At 35.6% G+C, this 27,920-nt stretch overlaps 1 protein-coding gene across 2 annotated transcripts; it reads left to right on the top strand.

Annotated features, from left to right (window-relative positions):
- Positions 1-11: 11 nt before the first annotated feature.
- On the top strand, positions 12-27,544 carry LOC131893975 (cysteine-rich secretory protein 1-like). Of its 2 annotated transcripts, XM_059244168.1 has the most exons (9): positions 12-218; positions 4,116-4,178; positions 11,201-11,274; positions 14,941-15,057; positions 16,168-16,255; positions 18,997-19,142; positions 20,644-20,738; positions 23,519-23,607; positions 26,758-27,544. In XM_059244168.1, the coding sequence occupies exons 2-9, from the start codon at positions 4,148-4,150 to the stop codon at positions 26,772-26,774; spliced, it is 657 nt and encodes a 218-aa protein (XP_059100151.1). In that variant the 5' UTR covers positions 12-218; positions 4,116-4,147; the 3' UTR covers positions 26,775-27,544. The 2 variants fall into 2 exon arrangements, with proteins under 2 accessions (XP_059100151.1, XP_059100152.1); XM_059244169.1 differs by lacking the exon at positions 4,116-4,178.
- The last annotated feature ends 376 nt before the right edge of the window (positions 27,545-27,920 follow it).

The following is a 27,920-nucleotide window of genomic DNA, read 5'->3' as shown; positions in this document are numbered from 1 at the left end:
AAAAAAAACTCTGTGGCTCTGGGAAGAGAGAGACATATATTCTCTTCTAACACTGCCTCTGGAGCACAATATCAAATAAAATATTTCTAGAGACTCAGAAAAGGTTCAAACTGCTGTCCAGCAGAAATTCTATCGCCTGCTCCATCCACCCTTCTCCAGTCCTGATCTCTGCTGCAGCTGGTCCCCAGCATAAGTGGTGCCTGAACAGGAGACCTGAAGTAGGATAAGTATTAATAAGGTGTTTCTGGTATAGAGAGAATCCCACAAGGGTGCTGCTCACCCCTTGTCAAAAAGGTGGGCTGGGAGAAAGTGGGTAATATGAAAGAATTAATAAAGATATCCTGGTCATTGAATAGGCCTAGGAGAGTATATAAGAAAAAAGAAAAAATAATACAATGGGACAGGTGGAGTCTAAGGAAAGGAGGCTTTTTGTTGATATTTTAAAACATACTTGAAAGAGAAAGGAATAAAAGTTGATGACAATCAAGTTTGTGAGATTTTACAGTTTGTGCATGAGTTTAGTTCTTGGTTTCCTGATCAAGGATCCCTAGATATTGATAGTTGGGTAAAGTAGGAGAAGATTAGATTTTGGTATGAATCCAATGGGCCACAAGGCATGCCTGCAGATGCTTTAGCTTATTGGTCACTAAACAAGCAGGCTTTGACTCCAATGGAAGTTGGGGATTTACCTAAATATAAAAATCTACAGAAAACTCTCCTCAAAATAAGTCAATTGCTCCTCTTTTATTTAACGATCCATTGTGAAAGGAGGTTAGTAATGAGGAGAAATGATGTAAGAAGAATGGAGAGACTTTTCAAACAGAAAGTGACTAAGAGTAAGAAGAAATTTAAAGTTTTAAGGAGGATTGGCCACCTCAGTATCTCCTTTTCAAAGGAAACCTAAAAAGAGGCCCAAAATAAAAATGAGCCTGTAGGTTTTGCTGCAGCAGTTAGAGAAGCTGATAGAGCAGGAGAATCTTTGCTTAGGTGTTATTCAGTAATGTTTGATACAAATATTCAAGAGATGCCTGTGTTGGAGCTCCTTATGCATTTTACTTAGTGAATTCATTGGTTCTTTACATATTTTCGGATTAACAATAGTTCATTTAAAATAATTCGTAAGCTTTAAGTACTTTCTAATTTTATTCCTTCTTTATTATTTCAAAATTTTCTATTTACTTTACATACCAACCATAGATCCCTCTCCTCCCTCTTTCCACCCTCCAGCCTTCGTCACTCTATCTGTCCCTCAATCACACCTCCTCCAAGTCAAGGTCTTCCATGGGGAGGCAGCAGAGCCTGGTACATTCAGTAAGGCAGGTCCCAATTGTATTACTTTTAATGTAACAGATGAGTATTTGTTATATTAGGCCAATCACATTATGTTGTACTTCCTGTTAATATTACTGGAAATTGGTATGCTAATCCTGGTAACAGGTTATGAATAAAGTTGTATATTCTTTCTGCAGAGGTAAACGTGTGGTAACTTTAATTTTAGATGTTACTGAATTAATTGCTATTGCAGCTAGTTTAGTTTTTTCTACTGATGCTTTGGTTAAACAAATTCATGCAGCTCATCATGTGAATCAATTATCAAAAAATGTTTCTATTGCCCTTTTGATTCATGAACACATAGATTGAGATATTCAGGAAAGACTTAATGCTTTGGAAGAAGCAATGCTTTATACAGGAAATCAAATTCAAAATATTAAGGTTAGATTATCAGTAGAATGTCACTCACAAAACCACTGGATTTGTGGTACTCCTTCATCATACAATGCTTCAGAACATTTTTGGGACAGGATTCAAGCTTAAGGGAGTTTGGGATTATTCAAACTTTTCTTTGGATCTTCGTAATCTATCTGAAAAAAATTTCTGCTATGTGTAAAGGTCATATTGATTCTTCCAAAGTGGAAGAAGTCTCAACTTCTTTTGTTAAGGCTATTAGGGAATATATAGGTTCCACTACTGTTTAGCCATTTTTTTTTTATTAATTTGGGATTGATAATTTTTGTTTTCTTACTTATTGGTTTTCTTTTTCCAGTCATCTTACAATGACTAGCATGAGGCATCAAAACACTGTCAGTGGCATTTCAAATGGATCGACTAAAAGATAAAAAAGGGGAAGATGGTGACTCCACTCACCATTTAGCTGAATAGAATGTATGACTGTTGTGTGGCTAAGGAGACTGCGTGACAAAGTTCCAGTTCTCCTCACTTAGCTAAGGAGACTGTAGGACTGTTGTTTGGCTAAAGAAACTGCGTGACAAAGTCCGGTTTCTGGTTGAGTGGATACAGCCCCACTTCCTCCTTTAGTTTTATTACTTAAAAAATAAAACCATTTGTGTAGTGGATTTAGGATTCACTGACTTGTTACTTTTTGCCCTCAAAATATTGATGGTCTGAGATGCTCTTGGAAAGGAGTTAAGATGAACAAATTTATTGAGAAAAGTAATAATAAACTATGCATTGCAAGTATTAATACTGACGAAAAGGCTGAACAGTATGTTCTTATAAAACTGCGGAGATGGAGATGAAGACCAAGACTGGGAAAGTACAAACAACCCACAAATGAGTCTGGGAACATTTTCTGCCTATTTTGTAGTGAAGATAATAATGCTTTTATAGATATAAAATGCAAATTTGAAAACTATGAATCAAGAAAAAATATTATTTCACATTATGAGTTAATCATTAGAAGATTATAAAAATAAAAAAAGACAGGAATGTTGTAGAAACTACATAGATGTATAAATTAGGGTGTATATAAAGGTTTAAAATAGATTATGGTATAATTTGATAAAAATTTTTGTTTTGCTTATTATAAGTTAAGAATTAGCCTTTTATATTCTAATGGTCTGGCATCAGTGACCATGATAAAACATTAAAGGCCTCTCCTACCCAGCCCAGTTAAACTCTGTTTACTTGATCCAGGAACTGTGTTCATTGAATTTTATGATTATGACTTTTTAAGGATGTTTTGGTTCACATTGGGGAAATAGTCATGTATTCAATATTTTTGAAATGCAAATATAGACTGATTAATCATAGTTGTAGGATATAAAAATAATCTCTGTGGCTCTGGGGTAGAGGTATACGTATATTCTCTTCTATACACTGCCTCCTGAACACAGAATCAAATAAAATAATCCTAGAGGCTCTAAAAAAATTCAAGCTGTTGTCTGCTGCAACTTCTTTATATTGCCTGGTGCATCCACCCTTCTCTAGTCCGATCTCTGCTGAAGCTGCTCCCCAGCAGGGCATGGAAAAGCCTTACTCATACCATAGCAGTTCTGAACAATTTGAACAGCTGGTGCTTTTTCAAAGTTGGAATTATACTGGTCTAGTAAAGTGATGGTAAATTCTCCTCTAAGACTCATGACCTAACTAGCCCTGGGTAGTTGGCTAGGTTTCTAGTACCAAGTATAATGTACCCCTTACTGAGGGATCTTTAAGTACAATTAGATGTTGTTGGTTACAGCCAACATAAGATTGCTACTATGAACCTTTGAGGATATCTTACCATGCTTGTCATTACTGTGGTTTATAGGCATAACAGCTGGTTAGGACTACTGATTGCTATTCTCCACTGGCATCTTGCATACCAACTTCTAGAAGGAAGCTTTCAGATGAATGCCAGTGAGACAGAGCCCTGTACCTGAAGTATGTGGTGTCTTCAGAAACAGGGACTTACCTTAACTTGTAGGCTGCATCAAAAGGAAACAACAAAAAGCCTATATTGTTTTAGGAGTCACTTGGACTCCCCTAACCAAAAATTCAACAGAACTTTCTAATGCAGGGTACTAGAGCTTTTGTTAAATAATCTATGGCTCTTAGAGGGAGTATTATAGCCTAACTTGCATAATTAAGTTTTATATACATATATGTATATATATATATGCATATATATGTATGATTGTATATGAGTGTGTATATATGTATGCATATATACATATACTTATATGTACTATATATAATTTCAGAAAAATATGAAATAACTTGATTCTTTAGAGTTTTTTCAAATATTCTTAGTGTTATTTGTCCCTCCTCCCTCCTTGTCCTTCTAAACTGGCCTACTTCTCCCTCCTCTTTTTTCTCATTTCCTCTTGATTTAGATACTCAATAAAAAATATGCATTATTGAAAACATGTTGTGCTCAACATTGGATATGATAAAGGGTGAGTCATATATAAGATAAATGTCTTAGCTATTCAACATTACCTTTGTGATATGTTCTTTTGTAACACTGCAAATGTCATAGTATGGTAGAGTCTGTTTGTGTATCCCAAAGGGATTGCGTAGAACTGCAGGAAGAAGGACTCTGAGAAGACTGTGTCCTCAACTGTTGTATGTGTTGGCCAACAGGGTTGACCTATGGCCCTGATCAAGTGATTTCCTTGGGTCACAAGTGCCACCTTCCCAGGAAGTCTCATCATCCTGTGGAAGACATATCTACACACTGATATTTATTGTGACTTATTATATTTTAAAAATGTCTTTTCTCAGCATAGATGAGAAAATATCAATATGGCATGATTTAGTCATTCAGGTATGTATTTCTAAATGAACATATGATCTATGCTTACATGGTTCCATTAGACAGCCAGCTGATTGGAGCTTATCTATCCAGAAAGTAGTATTTGTTTTCTTCAGTGACTTTGATGTTCTTCCTGACAGTTTTTAAAACTAGCACAAAACAGAGCTTAAAGCCATAAAAGTTAAGGTCAAAGATTAACAAACAAGTTACAAAATGTGAAAAACCATGGGTTCTTATTTTCCCTAAATAGTTAAAAGCAATCATCTATGTACTAAAAAATACAGAAAAAGAAATATCATTTGTGCAGTGGTTTTCTCTACAGATTTGCAAACTGAGGAAATAGAAGAAGATGATTTAGTGGTATAGACACTTAAGCTAATCTTGTATCTTGAATCAGTTATCATCCACCCAGAGAAAGAACTTATTTCTCAGTCTGGTTAATGAGCATAATTTGTTGGATTAAAAAACTGTAAATATGAAAATGATTTCTTCATCATTTAGATTACATATTTAAACCAATACATGAAATTGCTCTGACTAACTGTAACTCAATGATTCTTAATGAGTAAAATGAGAAATGTAGTGAAACTGTGGAAGAAAATCCACTGAATATTTATATGTTAAGAAAAATGCTATTATTCTCAGATTATACATTTTAGATTGCCCTGCTGGACACTTCTTAGCGGTGGAGTAACAGAATTGGAAAACAATTCCTGTCATTTAATTATCATTTTTTTAGTAAAGAGGTTGTCTTTTTTTGAAATTATGTTTCAGTATATCAGATATTTATTGTAATTCCACAAAAGCTCTGTTTAAACATATTTATGAAATGTATAGTATTTTTATTAAGGCAAAGAACAATTTGAATTTGGAACAATTATCAAAGACAGTGGTGTAGTGTAGAAGAAGTTTAGAGAGCATGCCCTAAAAAACAGACATAAATAATAAGGTCTGATGTCTTATGACATATAAAGGGATTACCATGATGACTTGTTATAGATATTAACATAACTGGGAGACACAAACTACAAGTTGAAAGCATGAAGTTATAATGATAAAGAGAAAATTGCTAATTATCTTGATTTTATCATCTCACATTGTACACATGAATTGAGTTATCATACATTATTCCATAGACCTATAAATCTAGAAGACATTTTTAAGGGGTTGTCTAGAACATTAACCATTTTGATTGGAGTAAACTAGACTTCACCTAAATGCATATTGTTCTCTAGATTATTGACATTCCATGTATAGATTCATTCCCTTCATTATAGTTTTTGCTCAATTATGATTCCTCAACAGTCACATGTACTCAGTTACCAGTTTTATTATGACACTAGTGTAAATACATACAGTGTAGACAAAGAATCAGTTTACCTATTTAGGTTTCCAACCAAACATAAGCTGTGGGCTGTAGATACTTTGGGGTCTACAATTAGGAAACATGTGTTATGAAAAATTAACACTGGCTATAATATATGTCAATGAAGAAAAGGTCACAAAAATAGTGAGAAATGAGGAAACAAAACTGACAGGCAACAACCAAATTGGAAAACTAATGTCACTTTGATGGTTGAATTCATGTGTGTTATTTCATGAACCACAGCATCCTTCTATAACACTGCATATTTAATGCTCATAAAGGAATAAAGTTAAGAAAGTTCATAAAGCAGGAATCAGATGTTTGCCTTAAAGCCATTTTCGTCTACTCTCTCAGAACCAGTTACTTCTTATTAGTTAGGAAAGCCAACTTATTCTCTCATAATTCACAGATGTACAGAGTACTTTTATTCTGGTAAAAGAGAAAAGAAGCATTCAACACACAAAAAGAAAGGCCTTGAAAATACCTGCTACATGGCAATGGATGATATGTACTTTATCATTTTATCATAAGTAAACTAAAGAGTATTTCCCCACATATACTTTAAAGTGGATATCATTATAAAAATTTCACCAATGTTCATGAGAACTGAAATCTCAAACTTGTGACAGTTTGCACACCATTAAGCAGCCATCAGGGTGAGGATGGAGACTGTTCTGATCATGATCTTGACACATTCTTCATAGAAAGCTGGAGGTAGAAACAGCATATCTGAAGGTAATGCGATTCAGGAATGTTATTTACTTACTTAGAGCTCATATTTCACTTGTATATCTATTTTTATTTATTTATTTGTTTGTTTTTTTGAGACAGGATTTCTCTTTGTGTAGCTCTGGTTGTCATGGAACTCGCTCTGTAGACCTGGCTGGCCTTAAACTCACAGAGATCCAATTGCCTTTGCTGCCCGAGTGCTTACATTATATTTGTGTGCCAACAACACCCAGCTCTCACTTGTATATTTAAAAAATACACAGGTGAAGGTGATGAAAGAGAGTTAAGCAACCTGTGAGCCTTTAATTTCTTATGGTCAAGTCCACCCTGAGCTTTAAAGATTGTCTTAAACAGCATCTAATATGTAAGCCTATTATTAAATACAATTCAAACATGTGTTGAGTAGATCTTTTCTCTGGTATATCTTTTTCACATAAATCAGTGAACTTAAAGATAAATAAGAAAATGAGAATAGATTATTGAATCATGCATGAAATATTTTAATGTATATGCCAGTATGAGCCTCCCGAAATGCCTCTCAGTGCTATGTATGTACTACTTGTGATTGTGTAATTTATTCTTGCTTATTTATCAAAAAAGTTTTCTTAACATCATTGCCTAGGAAACTTGTTGTTATTAGTCTATCCTGTTTCTTTTTTATGTTGTCAAAACAAGCTTAGAAATCATGAAACCTTGTGTGGATCTTAATAGTCAAATGATAGCAATTTGATATGTTCTCAATATTGTGTTCAACTTTATTTGACCAGAAAATAAAAGCTAATACTAGGGACCTTAAATATACCAGAGAGCTCTTGGGTCCTTTACCAATGTACTCTGTAAAGCACTATCACATTGAATTTACAAAGGTAAAGGACACAATTATTTTCTATATCTATATGGTCCAACAACTAATCAGAGATGCCTTGGATTTTTGTGAAGACATCTTGAATTCTCTAGAGATCATGAATAATATAATCTAACACTTATTCACAAAGGAATTATTTTTTAAAATTATGCATATATATGTATATATTTGCTTCTGTGTAGAGGTACATGCATGTGAATAAAGTATTCAGGGAGACTAGAAGGTGTCAGGTCCCTGAGGCTGGAGTTACAAGCAGTAGTGAGACAAATGACATGGGTGGAAGAAACACATTATTGTCTGTCAGAGCGTAAGTTACTCTTAACCACTGAGTCGTCTCTGCAGCCCCCTTAAAAGAGAGAAATACAGCTCTGATAAGATGAAAATGAGTTGGGTAGGAGCATCTACTGACAAATATATAGATACATTATAATATTAGATGAGCACTCAAGAGCTAGTAAAATTCTCTAATAATTTGTTTCTGATAGCCATATACAGATAAACCATACAATGTCAAAATTTCAGCTATAAAATCTACCATGACAGATCTTGTGTCATACCTTGTTAACCAAGATGTTCTTACACAATCAAGTTGTGTCAAAGCAGGAAATAGGTAGAGTACATATAGACAGTTCCGACTCTTGTCTGTTACCATCTTTCTTCTTCCAGCAAACAAACACTTTATTCTGGTTGGACACCACTAGTAAGTAGCACTGTTTTATTTTAAGATGAATCTCCTGATGCCTGTGCATTCATAACTCATCATAACAATTGACACAAAATGTTGTAATTAGTAATTGTACATCTGGACTGTTGTCAGAATTCTAATGATACATTTAGTGAGTACATTTTTTTTTATCTAATCTCTAAAGCTAAGTATATATGATTTAAGTAGCTTATCTGTTACCCTGAAAATACATTTTAAAGTGATATTGGAATGAATTTCTTTGCACTAAAATCAGAAATAATGTCTGTGATTTTCTAAAGTAGTTATATTAGAGGTACCTTTATTAGAACTACAATTTATGAGTGTAGGAATTTTTCTGTGCACTAATGCAGATATTATTAAATTATGGATGAGAGGGTAGCCTTGCTAATGATTTTAAATTGTCCAACTCAACATTATAGCTCTGAACTTGAAATAAATGTGTTATTGGTGATCATCAGAATATATAACTGGCCCATAAAATACATTCAAGACAAGCAGAAAACAATACATTTCATTATTCTGATCATAGGTGAATATACTCAGGTAGCTTGTAGGTTCTATACATGTATAAATTGTGTGTATATCTTATATGACAAAGCAGTTTCCCTGATAGATATTTGTGTTTGTGGCAGACAGGAAATGATTCTGGAGAATATTAGGATATTATGATACTACTTAATATCAATTAATAGGGAATTATATGAATTTGGAGAAGATTGTAATTCCAAAAGTGATTTATTGATACTTTTCTTCATGTGTTTAAATAATGTACTCAACTAAATGACATCTGAATCTACAGAGCCTGTCAATCTGGTTAAACTTGTGATGTTGTATTAAAAATTAGTCAAAGTTATAATAAGTGTCAATCCTAAGAACTATTTGATAATAGACTGCTATGTGGTAAATCTCAATACTTCAGGAGAGAGAGCTCATTTTACAAAAAACGGGTAAGTTGCATAAGTGCATGTCAGAAATTTCAAGTATCATAGATCAGGCATAGCTCAGAATTCCAGTGCTCCTGCTTAGCAAGTTCAAGGAAGCAGGGGTTTTTATTCTTGGAAATGAAAAAAAAAAACAATGCTTTTCAGGAATTGACAACACTGTTGTTCTTACAAGATATTTGTCCAGATTGTGTCCATAATGACTTCCAGCAGTTCTATAGTACTTATGTTCTATGCTAACTGCTTCATATCTCAGAGAAACACAACAAAGCAAACTGAGTGATGATTGAATATGACATTGGAATTTAGAAACTATTACAGTAGATACTCAGAAGAATATGACTAGTTACCCGGTGATTCTTCCAGTAATGCACTCACCCCAGGCACCTCTGCTGGGGTTTGATTGACATATTTCCTTGTCTCCATAATCTTCTAAATCACCACAGCCTCTGGCTCTCAGAACCGAATGCTTTAATGCCACAGAGCTGGTACTTAGATTTCAGTTGTGCTCCCAAAATTCTTATGATGCATCAGTATTAAATCTACAACACTGATATTATTCATGTGTAAAGTGGGATATTGAGTCACAGTATCTAACTGATAGGTTTTTATGAGTTTTAAACGAAGCCCATAGAGAGTCACATAACAACTGACACCAAACATAGTCTATGCTATTTTGTGTGTCTACATTGGGGCAAAGGGTACTTTACAAAGTTTCTTGAACATTACCTATTTATTCATTGCATCCATCTATCTATCTATCTATCTATCTATCTATCTATCTATCTATCTATCTATATATATGTCTTTATTAATTGTAGAGTAAGACAAACTTCTTTCTGGTTAGGAGAAATCATTAAAAGCCCACTGTAGATGCTGGCAGTATGACTCAGTAGAAAATGCACTTGCTATGCAAACATGGGCTCCAGAGTTTAAGTCACCAGAACCGACATAAAAGCCAGGTGGGTGTGGCTGCATGCTAATAACTTCAGTGCAGGCAGAAGGTAGAGACAGAAAATACCCAGAGCAAGCTGTGTAGCCAGACTAACTGAAATGGTGGGTTCGGGGCTCCCTGACAGATCCTGTCTCAACTTATAAGGTAGGGAGCAATGGGGAACACCTAATGTCTGCCTCAGGTCTCCACATGCATATATATATATATATATATATATATATATATATATATATATATATATATATATATGAAATGTGTGTGTGTGCATGCATGTGTGTGTTTTACTTAATATCCTTAGTAAAAGAAAGTGTTTCAAATTATTTAAATGGTTTCCCTGTTGTTGGACATGACATTTATTTATCATACATTTACCATTATATGTAAAATATGATGCTGAAGGTTTAAGATTTTCAAGGTTCAGTCTAGGTATTATGGACCAGACTTTGAGAATAAATGTGTTAATACACTGAACACATGAGCCAAGTTATGGACATTGATGTAAAAATATGACAGAATTGTGTGGTAATGTACAGATATGTCTCAGCACATGAGATTCTGAGGCAAAGTTGTAAGTTTGAAGCTAGACTGGGCTACATAGTGGAATCTTGTCTCAAAAAGAAAAGAAAAACTTTTAATGAATGAATAACAAACATCCTATAATAGAGTAGGCAGAGCTTAAAATATCCAACAAGAGTATATCGTATCATAGTCTTACCCTGGCATGGCAAAATTTGGGTGCTTTTGCTTCTCTTGAATGGACAAATGAAGAATTCCTAAACTTCTAGAATCTGAAGAGAGGACCTCCATGGATTAAAGTGTGACAGGGAGGAGACACTATTCCCCCGGTGCACTCATAGGTGCATGCTTTGGAGAGCTTCTCTTGGGCACTTGGATTTATTCCCTATTGCACCAGCTGGCAGCAGGATTCTTGAGTTGATTTTATTATCATTTTGATGATATAAATAGTATGTCCTCCTTGCTATTATTGCTAGTAAATCTAGGAAATAGATCTCATTACTTCCTCCATACCTTCTGTGTTACTCAGTACTCCATGTACTAAACATTCAAATGCAGACATTTTTCCTCTTCTTTGTTTTCTAGACATGACATTATTCCCATTATTGTTGTTCCTGGTTGCTGTATTGCCCACATCCCTTCCTCAAGATGACTATGAGGTATGGGTAAGATTTAGTATCTTCTCAGAACAATTTAGGTAATGAAAAGGCCAGAGTGTGGAGTAAGTCACTTTGATCCTCAGAAATAAATAAACACACACATACACACACACACACACACACACACACACACACACACACACACACACACACACCAGGATGGTTAAGTATATCTACTAGGCAAACAATAAGTATATACATGAGCCAAGTATTTATTATTTATAATATATTCTCTTATTAAGCCAATCCCAGATGAAGCTCAGTCACCTTATTTAATGATGGAATGTGTAGTACCAGAAAAATACTCTCCCCTTAGTTAGAAAGCTACTAAAAGTTAGAAGCATTGATCATTGCTGTAGCCTTCATTCTCTTCTTTGACCTCTGCATTGAAGACTACTAGAATTCCTCAAAATTATGGAGTGCCAATATCTGGTTAAAAATGTTTTTGAATATAAGTTATCTGTCTTTTGTTACCATAATCAAATTAGTAACATGGAGACAATTATCTAGGTGTTCTTTAAAGTTGTTCACATTCCCAGTTTCTTTCCTAAAATGATGGTATTTTAAGGCACCTTGAACCATCTATTATCCTCTCCCTTCATCCCTTCTTCCTGCCTTCTATCTTTCATCTATTGATATTCTTTATAAATTTTCAAGATCTAATAGCAGGGAGATTCAAGCCATGTTTTATGAATGAAGGTTTCTTTGAGAGTTACCATGGAGAACTGATTCATCTTTTGGTGTCATTTATTGTTGTTTCTTTTGGTTTTACTTTGTGGTGTTGTAATTATTAGGTCACATTTCTATCCAAAACAAACCCTTAAACATTTTATTCTCACATTTCAGTGTTCGTAGTGTGATTTACTTTAAATCTGTACAAATTCCTGCTAAGAAAATATAATCACACTCTTGTCTCATGGAATTTTTAGCTACCACGGAAGGTAGCATAACAAGCAGAAAATAATAACGGCTTTCTCAGAAGCCATATATTTTGTCTTTGGAAACAAAACCTCTTTAGGTAGAGTTTTCAGGTTAAAATGAAACATCTGGGGGTGGGGGTGGGGTTGGAGAGATGGCTTGTGGATAAGAGCATTTACTGCTCTTGAACAGGACCCTTTTTTTCCAGCATCTACCTCAGGTGGCTTACATCAACGTGTAACACACACTCCAGGGCATCTGATGTTCTCTTAATGCTTCTACTGGCACTGCACTCTTCTACACAAACCCATATTCAACTCAAACATATACCCTTAACTTTAAAAAAATTTAGAAAATGATGCCATTCCCTTAATAAATAAACATCTTGGGATATTGTTACTTTGCATTAAAATAAAATGTGAGGATTTTCAAACAATGACTTTAACATATACACCCTTTCTGCCTTAGAAATCACTAGCTGTGAGAGATTTCTTCGCACAAGGCTTTCAAGGTGCCTTTAGAACATAAAACATTAGGGAGAGATGGACATGTCGCAGCCACTGGCAATGCAGTGTGATTAGATCCATGGATGCAATGTCTACAGAGACTTGGGGGAAACAAGACTGCAGGAAGGAGAAACAACTGATTCTAGCACTAAGATATGTATATGAGAGTCAGTCCATCAATAGTTATGCTGTAACATCTTGCTTTACACTATAAAAGAGCACATTTTGGAGTATGTTTGTGTCAGTAAGTGGCTCTTATATCTCTGCCAACTCACACAATATCACTCCATCCACCTGTGCCACACAAATGAAATATGTAAAATTAAATATCAACATCTGAGCTAACTTAGCAGGGTTATTGCTGTCCAGTGAAATGTAATGTCAGTAATGCTCAACTATTTTCAAGAATCCATTGTCTCCAAATTGACTTGGATATTCTATTAGATAAAAATGTCTTTGGAGAGATCACAAAACCTGTTCCATATAAAATTCTCTAATGCATAAATGTATTGGCTAAGGGCCTACACATTATTTCATGTGCTTTCACACTCCTGGTCAGATGGCTAATGTCTCTTAAGGTCTATAATAAATTATGTCTTCATAATTATATAGCACTTCCTTGCTACAGCCTAACTGAGTGTAAATGACTTAAGGTTCTCTACCATTCATGGCTATTATTATAGGTCTCTCTTAAATCAAATTGACATTTGTAGCCTCAGAAGAGGTTTTACTTTGACATGCCAGACATTCATTCTATTCTCCAATTTTTTAAAGTGTTTCTAATAAAAAGGAATAGATTTTCTTAAATTTATTATCAAGTCTTAATGATTAACATTGGCCTGAATACTTTAAAATGACTTTCATTAACTTTAGACAACTTATTCACCTTTTTATACAATCTTAATGTGCTGGGAGCCATCCCCAGCGATGGATGGGTCCTGCAGATGGTGTAAGGAGTTGGCGGGGAAAGAAGTGAGCCAGGCCATGGTGGTCGGGAGAATCTTGCAGCCTGACTGACTAGCAGCCAGAGTGTTTCTTTATTTATACAGAATTTACTTAGCAGGGATATATTCATGATGTTCCAAAACATAGATCGTATCATTTTTGTTTTTGGATATGTGTTTCACTTCCTTTTGCTCATCTTTTTGTCATCATTAATAAACTATGACAGAACAAAGTTATCATTTCCAATCATTTTCCCTCAAGTATTGATATCATTAATAAACAGAGTTATCATTCTTAATCATTAACCCCATAACCCAATTTTTGAGAATTTAGAGGCATATGACAGCCTGTGCTCAGGCTGGTTGTTTTGTTTGCTTCAAGGACACTAGACCAAAACAAAAAATCTTCAAACACCCTGGGCATTTTGCCATGTCTCAAGCAATCTATTATTAACTCTTAGCGATCAGAGTGCCCAGGAAAAATCCTCAGGCTAAAACTTCTGCAGTTATTATTTAAATTCTGGCATAATACAACCAATGTTCACATTAATATCCTTATAGAATTTGTCTATATGTCTAATCCTGGCATTCTGTTGTTCCTTGGTCATATGACATTATAGTGGTTCTACATGAGCTAACTTCTAACAGAAGGAGGTCCTAACATCTCATACTTTTATAATCTTTCCACTCCATAATTTTCTCATCAGTATGTCTCTATGTAGGGCAGAGTTGTATGTGACATAATTGTCTGAGTGTACAGTGGGAAGAAGCTTGTAATCTGAAATGCGGGCAATTCCTCTAGCCCACAAAATCTTGTTGACCTTTCTAATTTTACTTTGTTTTGAATATCTTGTTCCAGTGTAAGTGCAGGGACAGATGTCTCAAGAATGTCTCATAGCCTCATGAAGAGACCTCTGGCTTCTTCTTTATGTGTCACAACCTCCAAGGCATAAGGAACACATTCAAGTAGATAAGGGTATCTCTCTCAAAGTGCGTGTGGGAAAATGTTCAGGACTTTCCTGTATAAGCTTAGAAGCAGAATTCCTGGGAGAAGGCATAAATAATTCATAAGAAATTTTCCATCAACCCAATATCCTCAAGTTGTATAAATATTAAAAGTGCCCCAAGTACGTAACAGGTGGAGATGAAAACCAAAAGTAGCATGGCAGCTATCATGTGGCTCAGCTTTGCTAGATTTGTCAAGCAGCTGTGCTGGCTTTATGACTTCTGCCATTCCATTCAGATACGGCTGTGCCATTAATGTACACTAACATGACTTTAATTTTATTTTCTTTCAGAATAAAAATTTTGAGGATTTGACAACCACTAAATTGTCAGTCCAAGAAGAGATTGTAAACAAGCACAACCAACTGAGAAGAATGGTTTCTCCACCTGGTAGTGACTTACTAAAGATGGTGAGGCCTCACAATAGGACAGTGCATTTGGAGAGCTGTGTTTGGAGCCTGAGGATAGCATCTGGCTTCTGCTGTGTGCTTTAAGAGCATCTGCCTCTATTCTAGCTTCTCTTTAAAAAAAATAAACAAATGTATCCATTGTTTTGTTTATGTGCATGTGCGTGGGTGTGTGTCCATTATATCAGAGTTGGTTTTAAACTTCTATGTCTTTAGCTGTGCAATGATCAGAGTAGAATTTATCAAATTTCTTTTATAACAGTGACTCATTGGTATTATGGAGCTATATCAATTATAGTGACTGAACTAAAAATCAAATCTTTTGAGTTTGGTCTCCAGTGAAATGCCACTATGTTATTTTGGCTGACTCTTCTCTCTCCTAATCAGGGTCAGAACATTTCTCCTTTAAGGTCAAATGACCTTTCATCTAAATAGTCTACTTTCTGGATCGAGAACCAGCATCCATGTGTCTCTTAAATTCATTTAATGAGTGAACAAATGAAGCTAGAATTAATGAGGCAACTTCTTACAGCTGTAAAAATAGTCTTAGTACATCAACATGGTTAGTGCTACTCACTCTACAGCAATTACTCAATTTTTAAGGATTCCTATTGTGATTTCACTAAGTCATTAGACCATTAAAGGTTTAGCATTTTTGGTGGCCTTGGAAAGACAGACTACTTGTATTTATTTGGTACAGAAGAGGCCATATACAAGTTGGAGTAACTTTGGACATAGGTTATGAAACTAGTAAGAAGATCAATGTTGGGAGTTGGGAAGGGACTCTAGAAGGCATGGGAAGTGGAAGGAAAGAGAACATGTGTGACATCAAATGGAGGCTGGGGGTGGGGGGTCATGCATGGGAGGATGGGCAGGATCAGGAAGATAGGGGGAGGAAAATATGCAAAAGTAAACTTATTTATAAATGCAACCATAAATGGTGATAATATATATGCTAACACAAAAATTTAGACATACACTATACTATATATTGATTATGATGAAAATCAGAAGGTGCCTACGATATTTTGCAATATATTAGCCTGTCTGCAAAGATCTTGTAACCCTGATGTTTGAGTTATTCCATGGGTATGTTCTTTTTCTTCTCTTTAGCAATGGAGCAATGATGCCAGAGTGAATGCACAGAGATGGGCAAGCCAGTGCACTTATGAACACAGTGCTCTAGAAGCCAGGACCACCAGTATGTAAACTCAAAATTACTTGCAAAGGAATGGAGACTTACAAAAGAAAGCCCATTTTCTCATACTGTGCTGACAAAATGTTATAAATAAATATGTATTTTGATACTGCCTTTTTTAAATGTTAAATATCTGTGGAACAGAGATGGCTCTGAAAGGCTCCACTTTGTGCTTATTAAATGTTTTATATTTTACACAAACTGTCTTTCCTAATGCCAGTTTTGTGCTTTGCAATCAGATTTACAAGTGAAGCAAGGTATGGATCGTCTCTTTCTCTGCTTTGAAGATTAGAAACTGATGTCTGAATGAAAATAATTACCAATTATGGCCTTCCTTATAAAGGAAATTTGAAATTAGAATCTTCTTTTTAATTTTATCCTATTATGGTTTTAAATATGTGTTTGTTTGTCTCTGTGTATTTATGCATGTGTGCATGTATGTAAGAATGCTTCTAGAGGCCAGAAGAAGGCACCAGACCCTCTGGAGCTTACAGGTTACAGGTGGTTGTTACAGTGTTGTAGTCACAGGTGGTGGTAAGCAACACTGTATGGACATTAGGAGTTAAGTTCAAGTCTGCTGAAATAGCAAGGTATACTCCTACATGATCAGCCATTTCTCCAGCACTCTGAAATTAGAATTTCTAACTTTAACCCAATTATTAATGATGTGGCTTGTTGTGTTTCCAAGCTATATTTTTAATTATAAAAATATGTTTAATTTGATCAACTAATTCTTCATTTTTCTTAAGAAATACCAAATATCTTGGCATTTACCTTGACTACTTCATTTATTATTTTTGATGGGGAGGAGACAGGTCCCACTGTATAGCCCAGGATATCTTCAAATTTCTGACCTTCCCACCTTAGCTTCCTAAGTACTGGGATTTTATGTGTAAGCTGCCATTGTGTGTACACTCAGCTCTCCCTTCCTTTTTGGGAGATCAACTTTTGTATACTTTGAGTGCCTGAAATAACATATTATGTTAAATTAAAAATAACCTATGAAAAATATTTACATAAGAAAGTATAAAAATGATAACAAAATTAATAAATGGACCATGAGATAAAATATTTCTTGAGAAAATAAAAATGATCACCTTTGTCTCAATTTGAACCTAATAAATCAATAACCTCTTTTATTGTTTTGTTTTGGTTTTTTGTTTTTTCGAGACAGGGTTTCTCTGTGTAGCTTTGTGCCTTTCCTGGAACTTGCTTTGGAGACCAGGCTGGCCTCGAACTCACAGAGATCCACCTGCCTCTGCCTCCCAAGTGCTGGGATTAAAGGCGTGCGCCACCACCACCCGGCTAATAACCTCTTTTAAAGATTTACTTCTTAAGCATTTCTAACTTAGTAATAAAATGACTAAAAATTCATTAAAAAGGCTAAAATATTCAGTTACAGTTTAAAGTAATTTTTTATTTACAGAGCTTGATAAAAATAATAAGCTATTTTGGGGGCTTAAAAGATGCTTTTTTTCCCATTCTCTGAAGAAAATTTGGCCCTTGAAGTATTGATTTTCTAGTTAAGACATGACTGTAACATGAATTGTTAAATGGTCTTATTAATAAAATACCTGGAGCCAGCCACTTCTTACCTCTAGGAAATCCTCCGGCAAAGAGAGAACTACTTCCTGTACATTCATGACTATATAACTTTCTGAGCCCAGCCATCTTACCTCTTCTCTCCACCCAGCTACATCACTTCCTCTTCCCACCCTATTCTATCACTTCCTGTCAGTCTGTATAAACCTCTAGATTTCTATGGTTAACTAGTGCTGGTCTCAAAGGTGTGTGCCACCAGGCCTGGCTCTGTTCCCAGTGGGACCTTGAACTCACAGGGATCTGGATAAATCTCTGCCTCCTGAAAGCTAGGATTAAAGGCATGTGCTACCACTGCCTAGCCTCTATGTGTAACATAGTGGCTATATTTTTCCTCTGATCTCCATGAAAGCTTTATTTTTTAGAGCACAAATAAAATATCACCACACATGACCTATAAACTTTGAAAATATAATCCTTTCTGTTTTTTTTGCTCTGTACTTGTAGTTTTTAAAGAATGACTATAAAAAGGCTCACACAGAACAATAATCCTAAACATGTAAAATTGTTATAAAAAATATCTAGCTACTCAGGAAAGACATGAATGGAGCTCTTCTTGGTCTTAAGACTACAAATCCACATCTGGTACACTTGAGACACAGGCATGCACACAGGTGCACACAGATGTGGAGAATTTAATGTATGGATAAATGAGTTCAAGGAGAGAAGCTACTGAAGAAAAGACTTCTCTATCTACTTAGTGCTCATGGTGTTTAGCACACATGTTGAATACCTATGGCTTCTCTGCAGATAAAGGTTCCTCAGGTCTGAATCATGTTTCTTATGCAATATTCAAAAGGAACTGTGAGGGGTTGGGGATTTAGCTCAGTGGTAGAGTGCTTGCCTAGCAAGCGCAAGGCCCTGGGTTCGGTCCTCAGCTCTGAAAAAAATAAAAAGACAAATAACAGAAAGGATAACAAAAAAAAAAAAAAGAAAAGAAAAAACCCAAATAAACAAAAGGAACTGTGAGCAATGACTTTAAAAAGCAGGGATTTGTGTACGTGCATGCGTGGATGCGTGTGTGTGTGTGTGTGTGTGTGTGTGTGTGTGTGTGTGTGTGTGCGTGTGTGTGTGTGTGTGTGTGTGTGTATATTCTTCTTTTTTCTTTATTGCTATCTTTGTGAGTGTTCTGTCTTTTTCCTTAGACTTAATATGTGGTGAGAATATCTTCATGTCAAGTTACCCAGCATCATGGTCTCGTGCAATCCAAACCTGGTATGATGAAGCCAAAGATTTCAAGTTTGGTTCAGGCCCAAAATCACCTAATGCAATAATTGGACATTATACTCAGGTAAGAAAAATACTCTCTCTGTAAGTTCTAGGCAAGGAAATATTTTTAATTACTTGACTGATTTCAATAAGGAATTTCAGTGCAGAGAGTTTTTATTTACTTTTTGAGACATGGTCTCACTATGTAGCTCAGACTGGCTTTAAACTTCTTGTCTTCATATCACATTCTCCCAATTTCAAGAAGTATAAAGAGAGTGCACATCAACTGTATGCCTTGGGGAAGATCTTGAGTGGTTGGTTGTAAATCAGTCTTGACACTCATTGGCTGTTTGAGCTGCCATCTTTCAATGGTTTATCTAATCTTTGTAAGGGAACATGTTTTTTTTTTTTTCTAACCATAATTTCTTGACTCAAGTCCCCAAACAGGGGTAATGGCCTATATTCTAAGGCACCTCCCCAGACTTAACAGGGCTGTACATCTATATGGCTCTTGTGTGAAAAGAAGAACAGTATCTCCTGAACTTTTATTACCAGAAACCCTGACAGCTACCTTCCTGCTGGTCTAAAGGCCTGGGCCTTGGGCCCTTTCCTATCAAACAAATGACTTTTTCAGCAAGAATAAAAAGACTGTGGCTCCATCCTGTCCACTGTCAAAGAGGGCCTTCCAAACCTAGGAAGAAGGTGATTTGGGATTCCTGCTTGGCAGTGTAGAGAGAAGATCCAGTTGTGGTATAGGCACGCAGCAGGTCCAAATCAATGGCCTGATGGATCCTGCAGTCTGAGAGATTTGAGCTGAATCACAGTTTCAGCAGGGAACCAGGATGTTCAAGCCCAAAGCACCACACAGAAACAACTACCACATACAACTTCTAGGAAATATGCTGAGTATCAGCTTTCCACCAAGCAAGGCTTCCAGCCACTCATGATCCCTGCCCTCCTAGAAAAGAAACACGCATGATCACAGCTTAGTATCAAACTGGAAAGTCTTTTCTGAGATGAAGGGAGGAAGTCCTGGCTCATCTTCCAAGGCCAGGGTTCATAAAAGCACTTCAGAGTAGTCACCAAGAACATCTTGGTCAGTTTGATGTCTGACCAGGAATTGACCTGATATCCAGGTTACCTTCTAGCTGTTTATGATCACATGCCTGTAGGATTGGAAGCAGTGAAATTCTACATAACACCAGGATCCTCCTGGTGTCCATAGATTCTTTGATGCCTTTCATTTTGACAGGAAGCTCCTTGGCCTCAGCCCAGCCTTCTGCATCCTCATCATCATGGAAACTGTCAAAGATGACAAAGAAGAAGAAAGATTCTCTGAGATGGGGCTGAAGCCACGCTCAGCCTTTATAAACTCCAATGAGTGCTTCCTGAAAGTTTTGCCAGACTAGCTGAAAAACAGAAGCCCCTTAGAGAGGTTCTCACATCTGTAGTTTGATTCCATCACTTAAATATGTCTATAAGGCATATATAAACAAAGTTACCAGTGGTGTTTTTAATTTTGTGTTTGTTTTTCTGCATTATTTTCCTCTCTGAACTGTGCCCTGTCTTCTCCGGGTGTATAGATTGTTTGGAATACATCTTACCAAGTTGCCTGTGGAGTTGCTAAGTGCTATGGGGAATTACTGAAATTCTTATATGTTTGTCACTATTGTCCTCCGTAAGTATCCACTTCAAAGTTCATTTTCAACAATGTCAAATGAAACTTGACATTTTAAGATTATTGGTATAAAAACAAATTAAAGATATATTTTACACATGGAGAGGGAAATAAAAACTTCTAAATATTCCCTAGAGTTGAAACTTACTTAACTAAATCTTTGAAATGTCCATCTCATCAGTTTTACAAATCAAACTCAGAAGCATTTTCCTTATCTTTAAAAATGATTTCTCTTCCCTCCTCCATTGCTGTTTTCTGGACTAATGGTGACCTCATGAGGACCCAAGTATAAGGATTGTGAATTCATATTGTCTGTTCATGCTATGTTTGTGGGCTACAAAGCAAACTTTTAGTAGTAGACCAGGAGTGAACATGAGTGAATGACACAGGTTAGTGATTGTGGTGCTTCTAATTAATTGATCCTACCCCTGATTGTATAGGTTGTTGTATCTGTTTTTAAAATTTAATTGTTAAGGCCCAGTAGTGGTTCACACCTTTAATCCTAGGACTTGGGAGGCTGAGTCAGGCAATCTCTGTGAGTTTGGGGCTAGCCAAGGCAACACAGAGAACCACTGTCTTCAAAACCCATAAAAAAGTTTGTTTTATTTTTTTGTGAATTTCATATAGGAGTACTGTATTTCCTTCATTTCCACATTTCCCTCTACATGAAATCTTCCTACCTCACACTCCCTGGCAAATTCATGATCTCAGCTTTCTTATTGTACATGCACAAAGCCACCCATGGACAAACATAGATGCAGATGTAATTAAAATATTTTTAAAAACAAATTAAGTTAACAGATTATGAAAATACATTATTTTTTTCTCATGGGAATTTTTTAAGAGCTCAAACACAGCATAGAAGGGAAGTGAATTTCTGGCTTTAAAATCAAGATCTAGAGAATGAGTTTTTCAGAATTTTTTAGTAAATTGTTAGGAGAAAGATAAGATTTTAACTTTCTAAACTATTTTAAATATATTAAGGACCTCTCAAAGAGCCTTTGAAGTTGAAGAATTAGTAAATTCTTAGAAGTATAAGGTAGCAACACAGGGCTGAAAAATGACTCAGTGGTGTAGAAATTTTGCTGTTCTTGAGGATCCAGGATTGGTTCCTAACAACTGTGTCAAGTAGGTCATATCTATTTTTAACTTTAGGACTAAGGACCTGTTCTGGCCTTTGTGGGTGTGTGGGTGTTCACATGCACAACTAAAGCAACAAAAATTAAGCTCGGAAAAATTGCAACCAGGCTAGTCATTGTTACGGTTTTGCAGAAAGATAAAACTATTGGTTATTTTCTCCCTTGGCAGCTTACATAGCATCTTCTAATACTATGAGAGCTAATCTGGAAGAAAGAGGTTTCCAGGTCAATTAAAGCTCAATTTCTCCAACTCCTGTGTCTGACGTTGGTGATGTTTTTAACAATAGGCTCTTATCTTTGACTTCAGGAAGGTAACCAAGGGTGATAACAAAAGGTTGTATTGCCCTGGATAAGGAGCTATGGGTAATCTATGGGTGTTGAGCAAGGATCAGTTTCTTCAGGGAAGAGACTCCTGATAAGTTATCCAGTCCCAGGTTGTCAACCCTAAACACTGTAGAGACCAAAGTCATCAAATTCTGTGGAACTGGAGTTACAGACAGTTGCAAGCCACCTGAAGTGGATGCTGGGAACCAAACTCAAGTCTTCTAAAAGAGGAATATGTACTCTTAAGTGCTGAGACATCTCTCTACCTCTATTATCCTTTTATAAAGAAACCTGTACAACAAGAGGCTGAGGGTCTTCAAAACAAGTCTTTTAAATGATTCATTTCTAATCTGTTTGTGGGTTGAATAGTAGGATCCTCAAAGAATTTTCAAGCACGTTTCTGTTGGCATTAAGTAATACAAAGAAGGAAGCCACTGGACTCCATCCAGCTGCCTGGTCAAGTAGGCATCTGGAGTCTGGCACCTAGAAGTGTCAGAGGAGTAATGAAGAGGAGCAAGTGACAGATCTTGTACACTGCTTTATGACTTTTTCATTTTTAACATTACTCGTACACCTAGAGCTGTGTTCTGCATATAGAGGGGAGTTTCTGCTGCAAGCCCTTGGGCATTGCACACACACCTCTGCCACCCTTAGTGCAATGGAGAATCTGACTTTTCTAATTTCCTGTGATGATCAGGGAATTGATGAGGTACAGGCTTGGCATTTTCAGAGTACTGCACCCTTCAGATAGTTTGTATAAAGGGTTTTTCTCATTAATATTCTAATTTTGATAAGCATAGAAGTCACAAACCCACATGCTACCTTCAGAAATCCCCAAATATTCCTAAGCATTAGGACTTTCCCAGTTATACACTAAATACCTGAAACACAGTACATCATCAATGGGACCTCCTCCACACTATAGGAATCACAGCATATACCTGTATCTAATTTTCTCTATAGGAAATACCTTTTATACCTAAGCAGCATTCCTGACATAATTATTTTTCAGGTTTATCAAGAAATGAAGAGAGTGTTTCAACATTAAAATGTTTATAACCTTTAGAGTCTTATTTACTCTATTTCAGTTGCTCAGGTTCTGAGATGATGGTTGAGGGAAAGAGTGAATGGATTAATTATCCCATTTTTTCACATCTCTATGTGAATACTCTTAGGAAATGTTAGGTTTTTGTATGGCATAGCTAAAGCTTTTAATAGGAATCCATATGTATATGAAAATATATATTGGTGATATATGCAAACATTAGAGTGTACAGAGAAAAATTAAAGTATTTGATTTTTGCATTTCAATTTCAGTGGTAATTTTGTAAGAAGGCAATACATACCTTACACAATAGGACAACCGTGTGCCCTTTGTTCTGATCACTGTGATGATGGACTATGCAGTAAGTTTTATTAACATACTAATATAATAATATAAAATATCAATCTATTTTAAGATTTAATAGCATGGCCTTATTTTCAAGAGACAAAAATGTACTTAATATCATTTTTAGAATTACATATTTTCCTTTGTTTAGGATGTATGTACTTTTGACATTGAAAAACATTATAATTTATGTTGTCTAAGGAAACACTTAAAATCAGTGCATGCTTGTAACTATATTAGTATTATTGCTGTTGGAGTCTACAGAAATATTTCTGTGGCTATAATTCACCAAATTTAAAATGAATTTTCTTATCCCCAATGACTTTAGGAACTTAAGATTGGCATTTTAAGAAGAGAAAGCACTATAAATCTAAGTGGTCAGCCCAGAGAACTAAGAAATATACTACAATTCTTTGCCCAATAAGGAGCTTAGCACAGTAAATTCTCAAGCTCCTCTGGAGCATCATTTGAATTTTGTATTACATTTTTATTTATTTGTGAATGGGTGTTTGTATCTCTCTGTATATGTACAGACACATGCATGTGTGAAATGGCTTCTGTGTGTGATTGTGTGTTGAGATTAGAGGACAACTTGTGTGAATTAGTTCTCTCCTTCCCAAATAAAGGTATGAGAGATTGATCTCAAGTGGCTTCGTGGCAAGTACTATTACCTTGATCCATCTCACTGGCCCTAGATTGTTATTTGAATATCCTTCCATTTAGTCACCAGTTACATGATTTTTTAAGCCATTTTCTGTGCATTATTAGAGTCTAAATCAAGTCTATACATATTATGAGTACTTTAAAAATGTTAATATTTCATCACAGGAAGGGAGTGAAATGAATGTCATAGTATCTTGTTTTTAGTATTATTACGAATATAAATACAAAAATAAATATAATCCCAACATTCTGAGGGCAGAGAAAGCAGCATCAGGAGTTCCAAACCAGTTTGAAATATTGATCTATCCTAGGAACAAACAACAAATAGAAAGACTTAAACAGAAATAGACAGAAAATTATCTTTATTTTTATTTTTGTAGTTTTTAAATTTACTTATTTGTGGTTTAGACCATTTTCAGTTTTGAAATAAGGTCTCACTACATAACCAAAGCTGACCCAGAACTCACTATGTAGTCTAGTCTGATCCCAATTATCTGGAACTTCCGGCAATCATTTCCCACGTGTTACAGAAATTGAATCCTCCAAATAGCTCTTAGAAAAAGCATATTGAAAGAGCCAGTTAGGAGATATAGATGCAGAACTAGCGATTTTTGTTTTACTGCTCTAAAAGTTATGAAAATGGCTTGCAGAGAGTGAAGGTAGAATAAAAATTTTTTTTTGCTAATTGTGTTTGTTCAGAGTTTATAAACATAGGCATGTACACGGACAAGTGTAAAGGGCAAAAAGGCCTTGTGCACACAGATGAGCACCAGGGAAGTCAGGAAAGTTAAACATATACCTTATCTCTTCAGTGGAATGAGATGCATAACTGCTCTTTCTGGAATGTCAGGAATTACAAGGTTTTACATCCTGGTGATCCTTTGCTGTCTGATGGGACAGGCTCCACCGTATCTCTCAGAATTTGTTTTACTTATCCTAGACCCTTTATCTGTAAATCTTCAGCAGTGATTTTAGGTCATAAAACCCATTCTTACGAGTGATGTCACTTGTGCATTTCAACAGCCTAAGTGACTTCTATGTTATCTTAGAGCCTGGCCAATCCTGACACCCGCAGGGATTATGTTTACATCAGTCATCTTCCTAGACCCTAAATCCTGGGCACTATCTCTGAGTCAACAGTACCCACTTTTATGAAGGAAGACAGATGTACTTTGTAAAGAACCTCAATGTGTAAACATGTCTTCATTTGCTGTGTACTTGGGACTGAGTTAATTGTTATCAGAAAACTTTTTTTTCCAAAATTATGCTAGACTTAAACATGGCTAATGTGACATGGTCTGGGCCAGACTCTAGAAATCCTGGCCCAGCACTGTTACCATAAAATCAGGCTGAGTTTCATTCTTATCTCTTCATGGATCATGTTTTTTTTTTTCCTCCTGCCGGCTGTAAAGCCTGCAGAGAACCACCACACAAAGTGAAACAGAACTAGCCATGTGCCTGTAGTGGTGCTTCTCTGGAGGTGGAATTAGCAGAGGTATATGATTGTAAGGGCTAGATTCTAGCCTAGGCAACAAACAGGACTCTGTCTCAATAAACAGGACCAAAAGTACAGGGTATAAACAAGTTATTTTGAATGAATTGATAATTATGAGTTTCCAAATCTCTGAGACAGGGTGAGCTGAACGGAGTTTCATGAGCTGTGAATATACATCTAAGACATGACAAAGACTGCAGGGTCATGAAATTCAAATGAGTTTTCTTGAGTTTGTGGTCACTGCTGGACATTTTAATATAAATATTTAATTATCAGAGGAAAACTCTCTACTATCTACTTTTCCAAATCTCGGTATTCATAAAATTAGCTCCTCTGTTATGAAAAACAGAGTCAAAGTTTAGGGCAATCATGGACAACAGAATATTCTGGAATGATTTAATGGTCGGTAGTTTTACATAAAGAGGCTGGCTGCTAGGAACAGTAGCTATACAACATATCAATGAATCTTGTTTTGCTGAGAATATAGAGTTGAAATATTAACCATACTTAAGTTTAGAAAGTACTTGTATAATGGCTGATATTTTAAATAGTGGGGTTCTTTTTTAGTATTTATCTTTATTTTATGTTTATAAATGTTGGTGTGCATGTATGTATTTATGCACATACATTTGAACCCAGTGACCATGGAGGACAGGAGAGAGCACTGGGTCCCATGGAACTGCAGTTACAGGTGGTCTTAAGCCATGATGTGGATTCTGAAAATCAAAACCAGTTCTCTGCAAGAGCAAGGATTCTTAATAACTGAGCCATTTTTTTAGCCTCTAGATAGTTTAGTTCCTCAAAGAACCACTGAAGTTAATTTTCTCAAGCATTTTGTGAGTGAAGAAACACATTAATTCATATCAAAGACATGTCATAAAGCTCTAATTTTAAAGGATATTCATTCATTTGCTCAATCCCCTTCTTCCATTTCATATGTTTATTTTGTCACTGCTAATAGAGGAAAATAATAACAAAGTAATGAATTTCTTTGTTTCTTTTTTTCAGCAAATATGAATACTTGAATATTCAGTAAATGTGAATATGAAGATAAGTATTCTAACTGTGCAGAATTGAAGGCTTCACTAACCTGTGAATATCCAATGGTTAAACACGAGTGCAAAGCTACATTCAACTGTGAAGGCAAAATTCATTAAATTTCTAGTACAAATGAACAGGGCTATGTGAAGAAAGAGCACCTCCTCTACTTAGGCTAGTTACATTCCACTAGAAAATTTGAGGTATAGATACATTGAAATGATTCCAAACAGTAAACATTCCTTTCTTCTGTATCATTCTATTTAGTAGAAATATTTTACATCCAAAGATTTTGAAATAACATAATCAATAATACCTTTGGACCTTAACCTCTGAATTCTGTGACACATTTATTGAGTTGAGTCAAGCCCAAGGTTATACTGTTTGACTGTATGACTAAGGTCACTGAAAAATCCATCCAGAAAATAAGAATCAGGCTCCAAGAGCACAATGGAGTAAAGGAACAGCATATACTTCCACTGTAACTGTCAGTCATCTTTCCTAGCTCTACCTAGCTAACTATATCTGAAAACAAATCCCCATTAGCTTTCTTTGATTTCTTCCCAACATTTGCTCTTCTTCACATGCGCCGGAATTAGTGGTTCAAATTCTAAACTTCAATTTACATTTTAGTTTTTGGGTTTTTCAAGCACCTTATAAAAATTTAACTTAATGAATAGAAATTGCATGTCCAAGTGATTGCACTGACCTTGATTGTTCTAAAAAATTTAAATAAATCTTACTATTTGCATATTAATCCTCCTCTAGTATTTGTTTGAATTTCTGATTTGGAGTTTGTTTATTCTAGTACGGTATTACAATAGTTATGATACCATTTACTTAATTTTTATTTACATTAAGGTTCTTAGCCTTCATAAGAGTTTGCACTTATCAGTACACACTTCAATTAATAAGTAATAGTGGAGCCCAGTTTCATAAATATTCCTGACCCTACCCTGGCAAGCCATATCCAACCTTCAGGCCTAGCCCAGATCATATATCCACTATGCCCTCACAGACTGGTGAGTGCAATGGAACCTAGATCACCTGTATTATCCCAACTTTAAGACATCTTATTTGCTGGGATAACTCTGAGGCACCCTAGAATCTAACATCAGACATACAATCAATGA

This window comes from Peromyscus eremicus, chromosome 16_21 (assembly GCF_949786415.1).
Source record: "Peromyscus eremicus chromosome 16_21, PerEre_H2_v1, whole genome shotgun sequence".
Classification (NCBI taxonomy): domain Eukaryota; kingdom Metazoa; phylum Chordata; class Mammalia; order Rodentia; family Cricetidae; genus Peromyscus; species Peromyscus eremicus.
Note: the sequence above shows the minus strand (reverse complement) of the source record. Positions and strands in the feature narration are given on the sequence as shown.

Bases quoted from the DNA above. Each gene is read 5' to 3' on its own strand.
- LOC131893975 (XM_059244168.1), top strand. From the start codon at position 4,148: ATGTTGTGCTCAACATTGGATATGATAAAGG. The intron at 19,143-20,643 runs GTAAGAAAAATA...CCGGGTGTATAG, and splicing joins TAATTGGACATTATACTCAG to ATTGTTTGGAATACATCTTA. The intron at 20,739-23,518 runs GTAAGTATCCAC...TTTCAATTTCAG, and splicing joins GTTTGTCACTATTGTCCTCC to TGGTAATTTTGTAAGAAGGC.